The 17,253-nt window shown below is 38.4% G+C and overlaps 1 protein-coding gene across 9 annotated transcripts in view; it reads left to right on the top strand.

The window, feature by feature from the left end:
- PTPRM (protein tyrosine phosphatase receptor type M) overlaps positions 1–17,053 on the top strand; it is a 437,540-nt gene extending 420,487 nt beyond the window's left edge. For all 9 annotated transcript variants that reach the window (XM_083866169.1, XM_083866171.1, XM_083866170.1 and 6 more), the window contains 9 exons: positions 199–353; positions 686–821; positions 1,350–1,499; positions 1,965–2,138; positions 4,330–4,461; positions 7,544–7,669; positions 9,461–9,624; positions 11,696–11,831; positions 16,178–17,053. In XM_083866169.1, the coding sequence (XP_083722295.1) occupies positions 199–353; positions 686–821; positions 1,350–1,499; positions 1,965–2,138; positions 4,330–4,461; positions 7,544–7,669; positions 9,461–9,624; positions 11,696–11,831; positions 16,178–16,231 (1,227 nt within the window). In that variant the 3' untranslated portion in view covers positions 16,232–17,053. The remainder of the gene's footprint in view (positions 1–198; positions 354–685; positions 822–1,349; positions 1,500–1,964; positions 2,139–4,329; positions 4,462–7,543; positions 7,670–9,460; positions 9,625–11,695; positions 11,832–16,177) is intronic.
- The last annotated feature ends 200 nt before the right edge of the window (positions 17,054–17,253 follow it).

Here is a 17,253-nt window from a genome sequence, read left to right as displayed (position 1 = left end):
TAAGTTTCTGGCCAATCTAGTGCTTACTTACTTAATTTTGTTGGAAGGCTTTGAATCCAGTTGATACCTAACCTTTGAACTTGCTCTCCTGCTATGAGGAAGCTCTCCAGCCGTCTGCACAGACGGTGTTAGTAGGAGGTGGATGCTTTTCAGCAAGGTTCAGGCTTTTGAAGATTTCAACCCTTGTCTTTTCAACAGAGAGGTGCTCATGAGATTCGGGAAATACGTCAGTTCCACTTCACAGGCTGGCCAGACCATGGTGTCCCATACCATGCCACGGGCCTGCTGGGATTTGTACGGCAGGTCAAATCCAAGAGTCCACCAAATGCTGGGCCTCTGGTTGTTCACTGCAGGTAGGTAAAACATTCATCTCTCTGTTGTGGTCTGTATTAAACTTGAGATCTACTTTTCCTTCTTCTTTTTTTGTATATTCCCCACACACAGGTTGCTGAAGCCACTGGAGCTCTACTCAAAAAATAACTGCAAACAAGAATACATTTATTATATATATAACAAATGTATATACAATATATAAATGAGAGTAAAAAAATAGAGCCTGAAGTCCTGCAAATGCCTGGCTCAATTTCAGTAATCATCCAATTGAACAAGTACCTGTGAGATGAACCCTTACACATTTTACATCTCCAATGCACTACTGCATGTTAACTGTGCTCTTCTACTTCAGTGCTGGTGCTGGCAGAACTGGATGCTTCATTGTCATTGACATCATGCTGGATATGGCAGAACGAGAAGGCGTTGTAGACATTTACAACTGCGTGAGAGAGCTTCGATCCCGGAGAGTTAACATGGTGCAGACAGAGGTATTGCTCATCTACTGGAATAGTGCTTTGCAAGAAAAAATGCTCTTCTAGCCCATAGCTAGAGCTATGTAGTTGGCACCCTCCAGAAAGTAGTTTAGTCTGTCACATGCAGAAAATTATCTCCGTGCAAACCTGAAGACCTCCTGCCCAAACAAGGTCACAGTTATGCTTCACTGGAGGTTCACAATGTTTCTTGAAAAGTAAGGAAAATCAGGAATGTTTCCTCTCTGGGAAGGATTCATTCTGGAGTACACCTTGTTGAGGCTTAGTTTCATAATACCTATAGAACTGCCCAGAGGAATGAGGAAACCAGAAGCATTCTGAGTTCTGTTATGGAGTGTTACTGCACTTCTCCAACTGAGTAGGATAAAGTTGCTTAAACTGTGTTTGTTGCTTCTGGTCTTCCTTCAGTTTTGGTAAACTGAAGAGAGAAGTAGCAACCATATTAGTTGCTATGTTTTATTTACCAAAATACTAATGGTCTATGCATTCCATGTCAGTAACTATCTATTTTAATTGCTTTACCAGGAACAGTATGTATTCATCCATGATGCTATCCTGGAAGCCTGTCTTTGTGGGGACACAACTATTCCAGCTTCTCAAGTTAGGTCTGCTTACTATGAAATGAATAAGTTAGATCCTCAGACAAACTCGAGCCAGATCAAAGAGGAATTTAGGGTAAGTAGTGGCTTACATTGCCTAGAAGCTGTAGAGTTCAGCTATACTAAAGACTTCTGCTTAAGTTTTTATAGCCATATGAATTTTGTAAGAGGTCTAGGAGGGAAAGACTGCAAAAAAGGGAAAAACATGACATTCATCTCTACTGAATTACGCTGAATCATAAAATAATGCAGTGGGGTAGTAGTAAAATATTCTTCTTACTCGAGGGGAGTGTGTCGATCTTTCCACTGTCCTTTCTCCAGAAAGCAGGCTACTCTGCAGCTGTCTTTGAGGTTATTTTTCATAATCGTATGCTTCCAGGATTTCTCTGCTTCCAAACCCTGCTGACTGTGATGTGTTTTCATTCCTTTGCATATTGATTCCCACTGAAACTGAATGCTGAGCTGATCTATTCTTAAATATTTTGGGTTGCTTTCGCTGCTGTGTTAATTTTTCCGTTGCATTGTTTACTCTCTTTGAAAGACACTAAATATGGTGACTCCAACGCTGCGCGTTGAAGACTGCAGCATCGCGCTTCTGCCGCGAAACCACGAAAAGAATCGCTGCATGGATGTGCTGCCTCCAGACAGATGCCTGCCTTTCCTCATCACGATAGATGGGGAAAGCAGTAACTACATCAATGCTGCACTGATGGATGTAAGTCTCCACCACATCATTAATAATAAAAAGGCAATAAGCAGCCCTCCAAACTGAGCCGTGCCAGAAAAAGGAGTCAGCATAAGAAGACTGAAAACCTTCTAGCTTGTTTTGTTTCCCAGAAGCATGGCACAAAATCTTTAAACTCCCAAGTACATTTAGGATCATACATATGTTATGTCACAGCCAAGGTTCCAAAGCCATGCTCAGCAATTCAGGGAGTTTTGATAAATTAAATCTGTCTGGATTTCTCCCTAGTGCTTGAATTTTTAACCATCTGGCCTAGGAAAACAAGAGTTACCTATTAAGAGATTGAGGCAGTTAAATAGAATAATAAGATTTGCAGCAATATTTCAGTTCCCTTTGTTTATAATTTAAACAGTAATTATCAAAAAAGTAATTGTCAACACAAGATAGTACACAAGCCATTACTTCAACCTTCCCATGTATTTCTGTTTGAACGAATGATTCCTCTTTGTGTGTGTGGAGTTTTTTTCCAAATGCATCTATGGCAAGTCTAATCCTTGTAATAGAGTAACAGTAAAAAGACACTTAAACTGCCTTCACAGTCTGTAGATATTTATAGCCTATTTTTTGACTATTTACAGCTATAGTCATTACAGTTGTCAAACACATAAACAACAAGAAAACAGAGGTTAGTAAGGAAGGAACACGTTGTAAACGGCCTTTTAAAAAGTGAAGCTAGAGTAATAACAGTTTATTGCAGTTTTTTCATTTCTTTCCTTCCAAGTTCTCAAAGCCTTTTCCTAAAATAAGCCCAAGTTCAAAACACTCATGTGAAAATGTATGAAAATGTATCTTTGTGTTTATCTATGTAGAGAAACTGAGAACAGAAATTTAAGTGACTTGTCTAGCTTCTCACAGTAGGTCAATGACATTTCACAAGAACAGACCTGCCTTAATTTGCAGTTTGTGACTGGGCCATTACCTTGTCTTCTTTCCTGGAGACTTCAGTACTGTTTTGTTCTGAATTAAGTAATGCTCAGAAAGAGCAGGGCCTTAATACTTGCTTTGAAGATGCTTCCCTTCTTCACTATTGAAACAATGGGTACATACCAAACTGTATTTGGGCAAAAGGCTCCAGGGGAGGAGGCAATTTGAGTTGCTTTCCCCCTGAAGAACCTTAGCCAGGCTTCTGCAGCATCCCTGCACTGATGGACAAGAGCAGACATTTGTCCATCTCTCTAAACATTCAATTTCCAGCAAACTCAATTTCCCCACAACCTCCCTGGACAGCCTGTTCCAGTGCTCTGCCACCCTCAGTGTAAAGAGATTCTTCCTCGCCTTGAGGTTGGAACTTCCTGTGTTTTAGCTTATGGCCATTGCCCCTTGTCCTTTCACTGGGCACCACCAAAAAGAGTCTGGCACCATGCTCTTGGCACCTGCCAAGTCAAAGTCCAAATCCTGGCCCTGCATAGGCCTGGAGCTCCAGGAATCACACCATTTGCCTGCAGTAGCTGATCTGATTGGATCTCTGCAGTGGTGCAAATGCTACAGGTCAAGGCATGTAGAGACTTCTTAATTAATGCCCTCCTTAATGAAGGCAATGGCACCCCCTCCCAACAATTGCCCCAGTATGGCCACAGTAGATTTCAGCACTCAGAAGGATGTAAGTGAAAATGCTGGTTTGAGATCCACAATGAAAAAGTTCCAGCAAACAACTCAGCCAATGACATAGTCTGGTACTAAAAGAAACAAAGAGCACTGAAATTTATCCCCCTGGGTATCCTCGCTGCTGTCAGATAGACCAGAATTTCAACAATATTTCTGAAGAATAACTAGATATTTTCTTTCACAGGCATCATTCAAATTTAGAGCTAAATGCAAACAGCCAAGATTAATCTGTCCATTAACAGCTCAAAACAAACCCGCTGCTCAAAATCTTGTAGGAGTTGCATTGGAAGCAAAAGCCTCTGATGATTTTACTCTATGCCTGTGGCATGAAATACATTTTAGAAATATAACATCTGCAGAAATATATCCTGCTCAAATACAATTTATTAACTTTGAAGCATATAAGATCTCGGGAAAGAGCTGAAAACAAAATATTAATTATACAGAAAATAGAAATATGCTTTCAGTCTGGAAGTTTCAGGGCTATGACTGACATTCTGCTAAATGGATTTTTCTCTCTTACCATTCTTCTCATCATCTTGTTACTTCTTTGCAGAGCTACAAGCAACCATCAGCTTTTATAGTTACACAGCATCCCTTACCAAATACTGTCAAAGATTTCTGGAGACTGGTCCTAGATTATCACTGCACTTCAGTAGTTATGTTGAATGATGTGGATCCTGCACAAGTAAGTCCAGAGAAATGCTTCGTTCAAAAGAGGAGTGCTAGTGCCTCAGCATTTCAGAACAGCCTTAGGATGTAATTAGCGTTGTAAAAACACCATTAAATACTAACACATTAAAACATTGATTTGTAGCTTGCAGATAGATACTTATAGGGGAAGATGAATAAATCTGACCATCAGCAGCTCCTCCACCAAAATGTTAGTGCACACACACTTAAGTGTATGCACTTTTTATTTATTCTAAGAGAACATGTTTTCAGAAGGGCTGTTAACACCCAAAAATTACAGTTATAGAATTCTGACTCAAGTCTGAAACATGCTATAGTGGCTAAAATCATAAACAGAAGCCAACAGCTATTAATTAGACTGCCTGAAACAGGTCAGTGACCTTGGTCTCTTTACCAGGGAATAGGTGTTCCCAGTGTAAAAATCTGTATTGTGTGTTGGGCAAAATGATGTTGGCATTAGCAAGGAGATAGGAACTAAGCTAGGAGAAAGGAACTAAAGATTGGAGACTTAGCATTTTTTGGAAGAGAAAAGAGGGCAACAAAACGTTCAGGGGAATGTAATTACCTTACAAAAGAGTTGCACATGCTGTACATGTTGTTCAGAAAATTGGAAAACCGAACCTACTGGTTGGCAGTTTAATCACTAGGATTAATCACTAAGTGTCCCAGAGCCCAGCTCACAACTCCACAATTCCAAGTTCTTACAAAGATATAATTTCCTTAGTTCCAACAAACTGCACCAGCCCTCTGCTGGAATAATGTGGTAATCTGGATTCTTAATATGTAAATACTTGTCAATTATTGGTTAAGAGTGATTGTAATTTTTTAGAGCAGACTGCAGGTCATTTAATTTTTTAGACCAATAATCTTTTTAGCTTTGTTCAGTATTGCATATACTTAAAAAATGTCTCCTCTTCTTTTTAACATGTAGAATTTGTTTTTGAAAGATACTAATCTTCCTTTTGGTCTTTCAAAGGAACATGTAGGAATTCCACACTCTGTTTTAAAGACTATTTCTGATTCTAAGCCCTGCTCTGTCTACAGGGAGGAAAAATAGGAATGAAAGACAAAACTTTTATTCATGAATCTAGGATTATTTTCTGAGTGAATAAGGAAAGACTCAAGGGAGATAGACTGTTAGGGACTGCTGAACAGAGTGTTTTTTAATTTGTTGGCTGTGTTTTGAATTTACAATAGGGCATGGCTATTCCAAGCATTTATTAGCCTCACAGGATTTAAAAGCTATTGGGATACGCAGTTAATGCACCTGCCTCTGCAGTATGTTAAACCTTTTACCTCTTAATGTGAGTAACAATCTTTTCATTAAGAATAAATCTCAAAACCCTCAGAACAAACATAAGTATAGAGAGGGCAAAGCTTATTAAAAACACACATTTCATTCAGATTTATTAATAATTACTGTTATGATTATTATTTATGTATATATGAAGTGTTTACAGTTCTGTTTAGATATTACCATTTATGTGGGTTGTTATGCTCTACTGGGAAATGAAATTCAACTCTTCACAGTAACTCTGACTTGAAGAGAGTCACTAGAATCACTTGCATGCAAAATGTGCAGACTTAAATGCTTTTGGTTTCTTTAGAACTTGAAAACCTTAGCTTTCTAAAACAGCCCCAGCAAACAGCTCTGCCTATTATCATTTAAGCGTTTTTCAGAGATCCGTTAGAACTATATTCCTGTGTATTTGAAAGATGTGTACTAAACTGTGCACATGTTAAATGATCTGAGCACTGGCATTTGCAACATTTGTGTTTTGCTATCCTGTACACTAGCATATTTCATAACAAAAATTTGTGTAAGATTTAGACATTATTTGGAAAGCAGTTGTCTCAGCAGACCAAATCATAAGGGGGTTAAAAAAAAAAAGGAAATATATTTTCCTACTTAAAATTTCTGGGTTTAACTTGTTAAAGTGATCTCCTGCAAATCAGACCCTGTTTTCTTTTTTTAATTGGTGTAGTAAATGATTATGTTTACCTAAAATGCAGTCATCTCGAAAACAGCTTTGTTGAGGACTAAGTATTATAAGAAATGCAAAACAACATCTGGAGTAAATGTGATTTGTCAGCTCAGCTCTGGATCACCAACAGCAATGCAGCAGAATGAACACCACAGCTGTTTTACTGAATGAAATAAAAAGTTCCAAATATGACATCAATGCTTCTGCAAGCAAACAAAATTTCATGAGTTCATATTTAATTTTGGTGAATGCTTACAAAAGCTACATGCTCAAACTTCTCTAAATATCCCTATCAAAAAAAAATCATTAGGATTTTCATGAAAAAGAATGGACAGGCAGATTCTAGCTTCAAAAGCCTTCTTTCAAAATGTTGATTCAATCTTTAAAGTCTTAACACAGATGGTAATTGGTTCCTGGATTAAGCCATTGTCATATTATTAGACACTAAAACCGTGCAAGATAATGGTAATTTTACTTTGTGATCTTTAGATACCTAGAAGTAATTTTTTCTGAGAACGGAAGAAAACATAATTAATATTTTCAGGTGTTACTAATAAGATGAAATTAGGCAATTACTGAAAGTTTAAAGCAATGCTGATATTAGGCAATATCATCAGTCACGGGTAAAACAGATGTGAAAGTTAAGTCCTGAGTTCTGAGAATTGATGTGCCCTTCCTAGTATAAATCACACATTCTAATGCAGTTTGAATTATTAGCTGTTCAAGGCAGTTGGAGATACCAGGCCTTTGGTCTTTAGCCTCCACTGTCTCCAAGATGTGACAATATTTGTCAGCCTCTCCCTGTCTCGTCATAATATATTGTAGAACTAGCACTGAGTGTCAGAAGTGTTTTAATTCAAATACCAGACACTGAAGGTACAGCAGCAAGAAACAGCATGTTAGGTACATAAAAAGGCTTTATTAAAGCAGAGCACTCAATACCGAACTTGGTGCATCGCGTGTTTTTTTAAGATACTGTGCAAGAATTCCAGTAGTACATGTATGACCAATTAAAATACAGAAAAGTATGTTGAGGCAGCATGAAATCCAAGGCGATTAACTCTGTTCTTTTTTGTCCATGATTTCCTGTAGCTCTGTCCTCAGTACTGGCCAGAAAACGGAGTCCACCGGCATGGCCCTATTCAGGTGGAGTTTGTATCGGCTGACTTAGAAGAAGACATCATCAGCCGGATATTCCGAATTTATAATGCAGCCAGAGTAAGGATCTTATTTGCAAAACAATTTTGTCTCAGTAGATAAGTTGAGTCTACTCAAATCATAAAAATGAAAGCTCAACTCACATAGAACCATTTTCATTTTTCAGCTTATTTATTTGAAAGCAATGGCGTAATACGGCGTCACACCACAATCACGGAGGGGAAAATAAGCCTTCTATGTATAATATAAGTAAAAAATATTTTAATACGAATCTGAAGTGTGTTAAATGCAAATGAAATAAATGCAGTGTTCAGATTCTATGATAGCCAAAAATGCTGAAATCAGTGCTGTTTTCAATAGTTTGAAATTAGCCATCCTGTATATTTGTATCCTGTCTTACATGAAGAAAGCTGCACACCAATACTAGTCATGCTTTTCCATAGCAATCCCAGCCTCTTAGTGAAGATCCTGTCCCACTAACCACACTTCATAACATAGGTAACCACTTCAGAAGGACAAGCAGTTCACTCTCATATCCAGCATTTATGCTCCCAAAAAGTTGACAGAGGACTAAACAAGGCATGTCTTCCAAGCTGAGTGGAAAAAAGATTCCACCATAGATCAGGTATCTGTTCCCATCTAGGGAACCTTTACAATGGACTCATATCAACCACCAAAAAGCTGTAGTTAGGAATAAGCAGCACTCTCTTCCAAAAAAGATCAAGAACTTCACTGGGACCTGGTAGCTCGCTGGACAGGGAAAGACACTAAAACATGTTAATATCCAAACAGGGAAGCAGATTGTAAAGCTTCAAATACTTCTTTAATACTGTGAAGGCCTGGCATTTGTAGTAAACATGGTAATGTAAAAAACACAACCTCCAGCAGTATTAATGTGACCTTCAGCAGACACTGGGTCTGGCTGATCTGCTTTGGGAAGAGGGGCCATCAACCGAAAGAAACTGGACAGGAAATCAGTAGATTTTGACATAAACCACACAAAACCAATTGGAGAGCACATCTAATGCTGCATCCAGTTTGCTTTATTCCCATATCATGTTAATCTTACATCCTCTTATTAACTCTTACTCTAGCGAATAAAATACAATGTCAACGTTTCTGTGTGTTGCTCATTTTAAGAGTGTCACTAAAATGCCCTCACTTTGCACAGAAGTGGCAAACTCTAGACTACAAAACCAGTTTTCATGTGCATGTTTATTATGCCCTTTTCAAAGGAATGTAGTTTTCTGCCACTATCACTAGTTCTGTGCTCCTTTTTTATTTCAAATCACCATAAAGCAACTGTTCAGTAACGTTCCACCAGAGGGGTTCTGACTGCTGAAGTAGAACACAATAAAATAAAATGTAGTTAGATATTTTTTTATAAGCCAGAAACATCTGAGGGTTCCGTTTGGTTTTTCTAATGTTTCCTGCTTCAAAATAATCTTGAGAGGTTTTGACCTTTCTTGTAAAAACAGGAGAGAAACACATAAACATTCTTAAAAATACTGAAGCTTATATATGAAAACAGTATATAATTGAAGTTACGTTGCAGCTCTGTCTTTCCTACCAAGTTTCTCCTATCATATTAATTAATTATTTGCTTGATCGTGCAGATGTACTATTGGTATATTTTAGCCTATTGTGTAGCAGTCTGTTTAAAAACTCCTGTTCTAATAACTGCATTTAAAAAGATTAAAAGTCATAAATCCTCAAGGGCAGTGGAAGTTACATTAGCAGTTTGTCAGCAATCACTTGCTTAAACAACTTCCCTCACTGATGCAAATATCTAAATTACATGCCAAAAAAAAAATCTTGTTACTTTTCCTGCTTTTGTCTGGATCTCTACAGCCCCAGGACGGCTATCGGATGGTGCAGCAGTTCCAGTTCCTGGGATGGCCCATGTACAGGGACACTCCTGTTTCTAAACGCTCCTTCTTGAAGCTCATCCGTCAGGTGGATAAGTGGCAGGAGGAATACAACGGGGGAGAGGGACGCACAGTTGTACATTGCTTGTAAGTACTGGAAAAGGAAGAGAGAAACAAGGGAATGCTGTCACAGAAATTGTGCCAGGCTTTAAAAGATTTGTGACGAGGTGAAGAGCCATCTATCAAATCTGGAACTGAATAAATAATACAACTGCTCGTTTAAAAGCTTTGAATGCAAGAGGAATTGTGTAATTTTAATGTAGATTCATGAGTTTCCCCATCTGTCCTTTGTTAGAGCCCTATGAAAAGATGATGGGTTCGAGTTAACTCCATTTTATATAAAAATGTCCAGTGACTCTTGCAAATGGGAAAGTTGCATATTTATTCACAGTAAATCAAAAATGTGCTTTCAGAACAATGTACCTTTTATTTTTGCAGATAAGGACCATAGAAATAAGTAGTTTTGGAGGGGTGATTCATTTTCCAGGCATAAAGCACAGGAGTAAAAGTGGTGTGATAGACCAGTTATGATGATCCTGTAATTGCCTTTCTGTAATAATGGTATATATTTTTGTCCTCCTGTGACTTTGTGCTCCACTGATGCAGACTCTCATCCACTCTGCCACCATCCTTCTTTTGATACAGTTTAATACTTGTACGTGCTTTTGCCCTCAGAAGTAGCTGATCTTTTGGGGCTCAGTCTTCAGTGGTGAAGCTGTATTCGTCTTCCTCTAAACATCTGTTTAAAGATGTTGCCATGATGGAGAAGGGACGCTAACAGGAAAACCATGTTCAGAAGTTGGGACCCTGTGTCAGAATGATGGAGGAAAATCTAAGAGTATATTAATAACTCCCACTATCACTGACCTTGAACAAGTCATTGCTCTTCAGTTTCCCCATCTGTAGTATGGGGATAATAATACTTTCATCAAAGGAGCATTGTGCAGTGTGATTAATTAATGTTTTGAGATCTTTAGCTGAAAAGACCCTTTTGAAGTGCAAATTACTGTTATCTCTGAGGTAGCTGATGATATTAAATAGTTGTACAACATCACACATGCGTCACTTCCAGGCAGTAAAGAAAGAAAACGCTCTAATATAATCCTTTTAAATGACTTTATTTTAATTAAAATTCTCAAACAGTCCCACAATATCAGGCACTGTTTTGGCAGCAGAGAGCATTCTTTTCATAGTGCCTGGATGTGACAGATGTGCAACGTTGTATCTTCCTTTGAAAATCAACCATTTGCAAAGCTTGTTTGAAAGACCTGCTACCTAACTAGTCTGTACTCTGGTAATTATTAAGGTTTATTATTTTCAGTGAAGCACAGCCTAAAGATTCGGATTAGAATAAGTGTAGAAATAATGGGGTTTCCAGAAAGAAAGAGATTCTGTTGAAGATTAAAAATAACCAGGGATAAAGTATTATTAAATACTGTATTTGATCATGTATATGAACATTTGTGCCTGGCTTCTTTGTTAGCAATTCGCTTCGGGTTCTCATCCTCTGATAACTGTGTTTGGAGGAGGAATACATCTGCCTTTAGCAACAGTCCTTGCCAGGCAGCCAGGCCCTCTTTCTGCTGCCAGGAGCCAAGATCATCAGCCAGGGGGATAGGGCAGCACCACTCAGTGCCATACCAAGTGCAGCCACCAGCACTCCTAAAAATGAGACTTCTGGTGCTTTTGTGGTTCCTCCTAAATGCCTTTGTGTCCAAGAGGAAATCGCCAGAATCTGGAATAAAAGAACTCCAAGATTCCATTTCTCTGTGGCATTTCCAGGCCTGATACTCATTGCAGCCGTGTGTGTTTACAATGCAAAGCATTGTTGAATTGAAACTAAAAGTACTCTATCCTTATTTTAGCATCCTCTTTGTGCTGTCTCCAGTGTTCACTGAAGGCTGATGAAAAACTCAGCCATTCAATTCCCTCCAGGCTGTCAGCCTGCTGACTTCTGAATCATAGCTTTGAGATCTTTCAGCATGCTAAGTCCAATTAGAAATCATGTTTTGCCTAGAATTCAGCAGCCTTTGGGGCCAGGAATGTTCTGTGGTTTGTCCCTGCTGGAACTCATGCCTTCTGGAGCCATCCCTGTTGCTGTACAAGCTTGTGACACAGAGTCCATTGTAACTGAGCCATTTTATCACTTTCACTGCAGGAATGGAGGTGGCCGCAGTGGGACATTTTGTGCAATCAGTATTGTTAGTGAAATGCTTCGACATCAGAGGGCTGTTGACGTATTCCATGCTGTGAAGACACTGAGGAATAATAAGCCTAACATGGTGGACCTTCTGGTATGAGCTTTTTAACTGCACCATTAAATAGAAAATGTTCTTTTTCTCAGAAGAGTCAGTGAGATTTCCAGGATTTGCAGTGGGAGTTGTTCACAAAGCAAGCAAGTCATTTTCAAAGGGGATAATGAAGTCACTTCACTTGTAAGAGTATTTTTACACTGCTTTCTTCCCAAGGAGACTTTGTCTCTGTTCGTTTGAATTTTTTAAGTGTTTTAAACTTTCAGATGAACATCCTTATTAATTTTCTTTTCTAGCAGGCTGAACCAAGTGGAGAGCGGCCCTTGCATGGTAGAAATAATAGTTATGTAAAATTAAATGCCAGATTTTCAAATTATATATTTTATAAATAGCTTAATCGCCTAATATTTATCAAAGCCATGAATTTCAGTTTGACATCCAGAATATTGCATTTAATTATGGTTGCTCTATCTCATAGAAAGATTAAAGAAGTTCAGAAACAAGGGGCCGTGTGCAATTATTTTCCTAGAGAGTGTTTTATGAGCTTTTTTCCTAAATGGAGAACTGCTGAAGTGCCAGCTGCTCTGCCAGAAGAGCTGCAGAACAGCTTAAACCAGCAGGTTCTTACACTCCAGTGTGTAGTTTTGTACTTTGAGATGGGTGTAGTGTGATGCCCTGTTCTGAAGCCTGGGCTATAAAAGACACTTTTACAGCATCCTGCTGCAGAGGTGGCTGCTTAAGAGGCAGCTGCATTTGATTTAATATCACAGGCAGGAGGAAGCAGCATCTGGGCACTTTCAGGGATGTTAACCCAATCTGAGCCAATTTTGCAAGCTCTGGTTAAACAAGTTGGGGCCATTTCAGCAACTTTGCTATAGCATGCCCAGGGTGAGGCAGGAGACATCTCACTGAGCTGGTCCAGCCTCTTGTAATTTTAGGAGAGGACCCCCTCAGATCAGCTGAGTGTGACACACACACACACACAGTGGAGAACAGGCAGAAAGAGCAAGGTTTTCACACACAGGTGAAGGCAGGAAGGGAGGGATATCCCCCTCCCCACCCCATGGATGGCTGTGCCTCCTCCCTCTCTCCTGTGGGAGAATGGCTCCCACCACATCCCCCATCACAGTGCCCTCTCCTTGCCTGCCTCTGGAGTCCCAAACCCTCCCCTAGACCCAGCTCTGGCCAAGCACATGGAAAAAGGCCAGATGTTGTCAGCTGTGCAAAGCAAGGAGGGAGTTCACAAGCAGCACCACAGGGCCATGAGCCAGCAGTGTGGAAGTGTGAGTTCTTTATCAGTGAGAAACCATCAAACTTCCGTGTGGTGGGAGGGAGCAGCTTGGTTGGCTTCTTTTCCTCTAGTTTATATTCTCAGGAGGAGAATCATCGTGCTGAGAACCATACATTTTTATTTCCTAGGTATTAAGAAAAATGTCCTACTACTTCATTCAGGTAGTATAGTTTAGACAGGGATTTGGCAGGCCTGCTGTTCTCCATTCTCCTAGAGCTTGAGTCCACAGAACTCACTGATCTCTTATTCATTTATTTTATAGAAATAAAAAGAAAATTACCAGTGTAGATGTACAGTTAAAGAAAATGCTCCCTATAAATTCCTATTTGTGACAGTTCTTTAGATATAGGTTTGTCAAGCAGTTGTGTCTCCATTTTTCAGCAGAGAATTTTTTTAATCAAAAATGCTGAATGTGTTATTTTAGATGTAAAAGTACCTTTTAGTAAATTGAGAGTGATATTGGGAATGTCTGGAAGGCATAGAAAGGCCTTGTAGGGCCTTTTTTATTAGGAAATTTCAAAGCACTTACGAAGGAGGCCAGTATTGTTTTCCTTATTTTAACAGAGGAATAAAGGTTAGGAACAACCAGGATTTTTCCCATTATCACATAACGCACTGACTGAGCAGAGTTAGAATGACATCTCTTCAGTTGTGGTCTGCCACCTCATAGGAACAAATATTTGAATTAGCCAGGTTTCAATTTCCATGTAGATTGCTTCATGGTAAAGCGAATTGGGACACTTGAGTTCTTTTCCTGATCTTGTTACTGACTTTATCCCTTATGACCTTTCTTATATTATGTGTCTTTGTCTCAGTTTCTCTATTGGAAAAAGAAGAACAGTAATATTTATCTAGCTTGTAAAATTTTATGGTAAATGATTAAATGCACAAAATCATGACATTATTTCACAAAAGTAGTTTTAAGACTGCTTTATCAATACATGTCATGCACTTTCTGACTAGATAAAAGGCAGTCTTTACCATCCATACTTAGAGATTCATCTCTTAATTTCACTGCAACCTTTGGTTTTCCTCCAAGTATAAAAATCTGAATGCCACATCCCTACAGTATGGAAATCTATGAATTTTCTCAGCTATCATACAAAGACAACACATGATATTGCAAAATATCTATTATGGAATGCCCAAAACCTTTCGTGATAAATATTATTTGGCCTACCCACAGGTGTCCTAGAAAATAAATTTAAATATAACCTCTCTGAAGCTAGATAGTCTAAAGAGACTTTTAATATCCACCATCAAGTGAATAATAAAAACGTACAAAGGACACTAGTGAGTGAACACAGTGGGAAATAAGATATGTCTGCTCTTTAAGGCAGGTATTCAGTTTACTGAAAATGACAGTTATTCTGCTGGATCCGTAAATCAGCATAAAATGAGCATGAAGAGTGGAAATGGATGAGTGGCTGATCTCTTGTTTTGATCTGTTATGTAGTTATAGAAGAATTTCCATTTATTTAGAAACATATATGCAATAAAAGCAGAAAAGGAATTTACATAATACTCTGTTCTTTCCTTTCTTCTTTTTTTTATTCTTTTCTTTTGAAGAAGACAAGCCGTTTATGGAACCTTGCAGGACTTTAAACCCTCACATACAACTCACTCACCACTTAGGTTATATGTGCACCTAAGACTTGTTTTCTTATGATGTGACATTTTTCAACAAAAGAACTTTGAAATGGTCCATGCTTGTTAAGAGCTTTGTGATTTTATTAATAGTATATGGTGTTTAATTATATTTAGATATTATATATAATTATATTTTTATCTTATATTAATAGTATATGGCATGTTAAGTGGACTCTCTTCTCAGCTAAAATGTGACCCAAAATCACAAGTACAGACCAAAAGATTTAATCCTTTAAAATATTTCTTTCGGTGAAAAGAGAATATATCTGAAGATGTTGCTACTCGTGATGTTGGGCAAGGCTGAGTACTGTCAGCTCGTTAAATCTGTTGTTGTTCCTAAATGGCAATATGTGTTTAGTTATCCTTTATTAATTGAATAAAGTGCATAAGCAAAAGAGGCATTTCAGTAACAGAAATAGTCATAAAACTGGCAGGTGTTTCCAAATTGGATTTTCAGAAGCCAGACCCCTTAGATTCAGGGAACCTGCACTTACTATTTCTTTCAGCTTTTTTTTTCATTTAAATATTTGTAGTATTTCTAAGTATTGAGAGAATGGAAACAGGAGAGGGGTATGTATGCCCAAAAAACTGGGACGTCATCAGTGACTGCACCATTTAAAAGTTTCAGAGTGGACAAAGGTCAGGGAAAAACATCTGTCCTCTTCATTCCACTGAAGACGTGAAAGGGGCCAAGTCATGCCCTTTTGTCCTCAAAGATGCAGAGTGGGTTTGCATCCCTCAGGAAGAAGATTTCCCTGGGACTTGCTCTGTTTCCAAGAAGTTACAAATAAAACCAACAGGCCTGTGTTCGAGGCACAGGGCTGCCACCTGAAAACTTAGTCTGGGTAACAGGAGAACTGTTAAGAGCCTAACTTGAGCATCACTGTCCGTTGCTAAAAATTAACTGGAATTAATCCAGTTAATTTAGCTCAGGCCCCATCTCACAAGGCTATTGCACAGTCTTGTGGGTTGGATCTGGGCTGCAGATAGAGAACCAACAGTAAGCAAGGAACTCATGTACTGAAATGCAGCAAGTGCCTGAATGACATTAAAATAAAAGTTGCAATCTGGGAAGTACTAAACACTGGGTTTATTTTAAGATAAACATTTCCAGGGAGGAATTTCAATAATCTAATTCTCATAAAGTACTATGAGAGATGACAGAAGGGTTTCAAGTCAATTTGCTTACGTGCTGTCAATTTTTCTTATAAGAGTGTATTAGAGCAGCTAAATACTCATCTAACACGAACAGCACCATAAGTTACTATGTGTAGTGTCTATTGTCTGGTTAATATAAAGATTTTCTTATCTGAACATAAATTGAATTTGCAAACTGGTTCCCACTGACAACAGCTGATAGTAAATAATTTTAACAAGAGAGGAATATTGACCCCTTTAATTAAGTTTCTTCAATAACTGACTTGGTGGTTTTCTTTTGATTTTTCAGGATCAATACAAATTCTGCTACGAAGTGGCGTTAGAATACTTGAATTCTGGCTGATTGTCTAAACAGCACAGACAAATCTCCTCCTTTCACTACCACAAACAAAGCAAGTCACTTCATGATGTCTGTGTAAATGAGATGAAGACCTCTCAGTGTTATGCTTCTACTGCTTTGTATAATTGGCTCTTTTTAAGAGCCCCAGAAGATGTTTATAAAGCCGCTTGCACTGCCCGATTCCCACTCTGAAGCCGCTGCTTGGCACCCCTGTGAGCCTACACCGACCACGTGGCAGTCCTTGGACACCGTACTCATACTCAGCCATTGATGTGGTGAAGCAGCATAGTCCTCTGGTAAATAAGAGAGCACAATTATATTCTTATGAAGGAATTTGTACTTTTTCTGTTACATTTCGTTGCCTGTGATTCTCAGTTATTGTCACAGCCTAGTGTACATTTCTGTTCTGTGGAGAATGCTGTCTGGCATTTTGATAATATATGATTTTAGTTATATTTGTATTCTAACACATGCATAATAAAAGGATCATATGTAGCTCATCTGAACTAACAGAAAGACATGTACCAAATCATGATAATTTTGTTGAGTTGTAATTTCTGTCCACTTTGTACCATTTCAGAGAGAGAATCTTGATAGAAATGCAGTTACAAAATTCAAAAGACAGGATGCTCAGATTAATATATCCAAAGCTTTTTCATTTGTTTATATTGTAAATATTTTTTGATTTCATCAAATTATTTATTCATTAAAATGATTTTTTTGGTGAAGCACAGTGAGTGACAATCATTTTTATTAAGCCCTGGAAATGCTTACTGTATGATAGTGTAAACATTTGTTTACCTTGTATGGATTCTCAGCTCAATAAATAATTACATACATGATAAAATTTTGTTTAATTTAATATCTCTTGGCATCTGAGGGCCTCCAACTAAGACTCTTTTCTAGATTAAATCTAGTAAATACTGAGCTACCTCCAGTGGGTGTTTATTGTGTGATCCAGTGTTGACCCAGCCAATTGTGAGGTCATAGAATCACAGAATCATAGAATGGTTTGGGTTGGAAGG

The sequence above is a fragment of the Zosterops lateralis genome (assembly GCF_965231275.1).
Source record: "Zosterops lateralis genome assembly, chromosome: 1".
Taxonomy (NCBI): Eukaryota; Metazoa; Chordata; class Aves; order Passeriformes; family Zosteropidae; genus Zosterops; species Zosterops lateralis.
The sequence above is the reverse complement of the archived record's forward strand: the minus strand, read 5'-3'. Positions and strand labels throughout refer to the sequence as shown.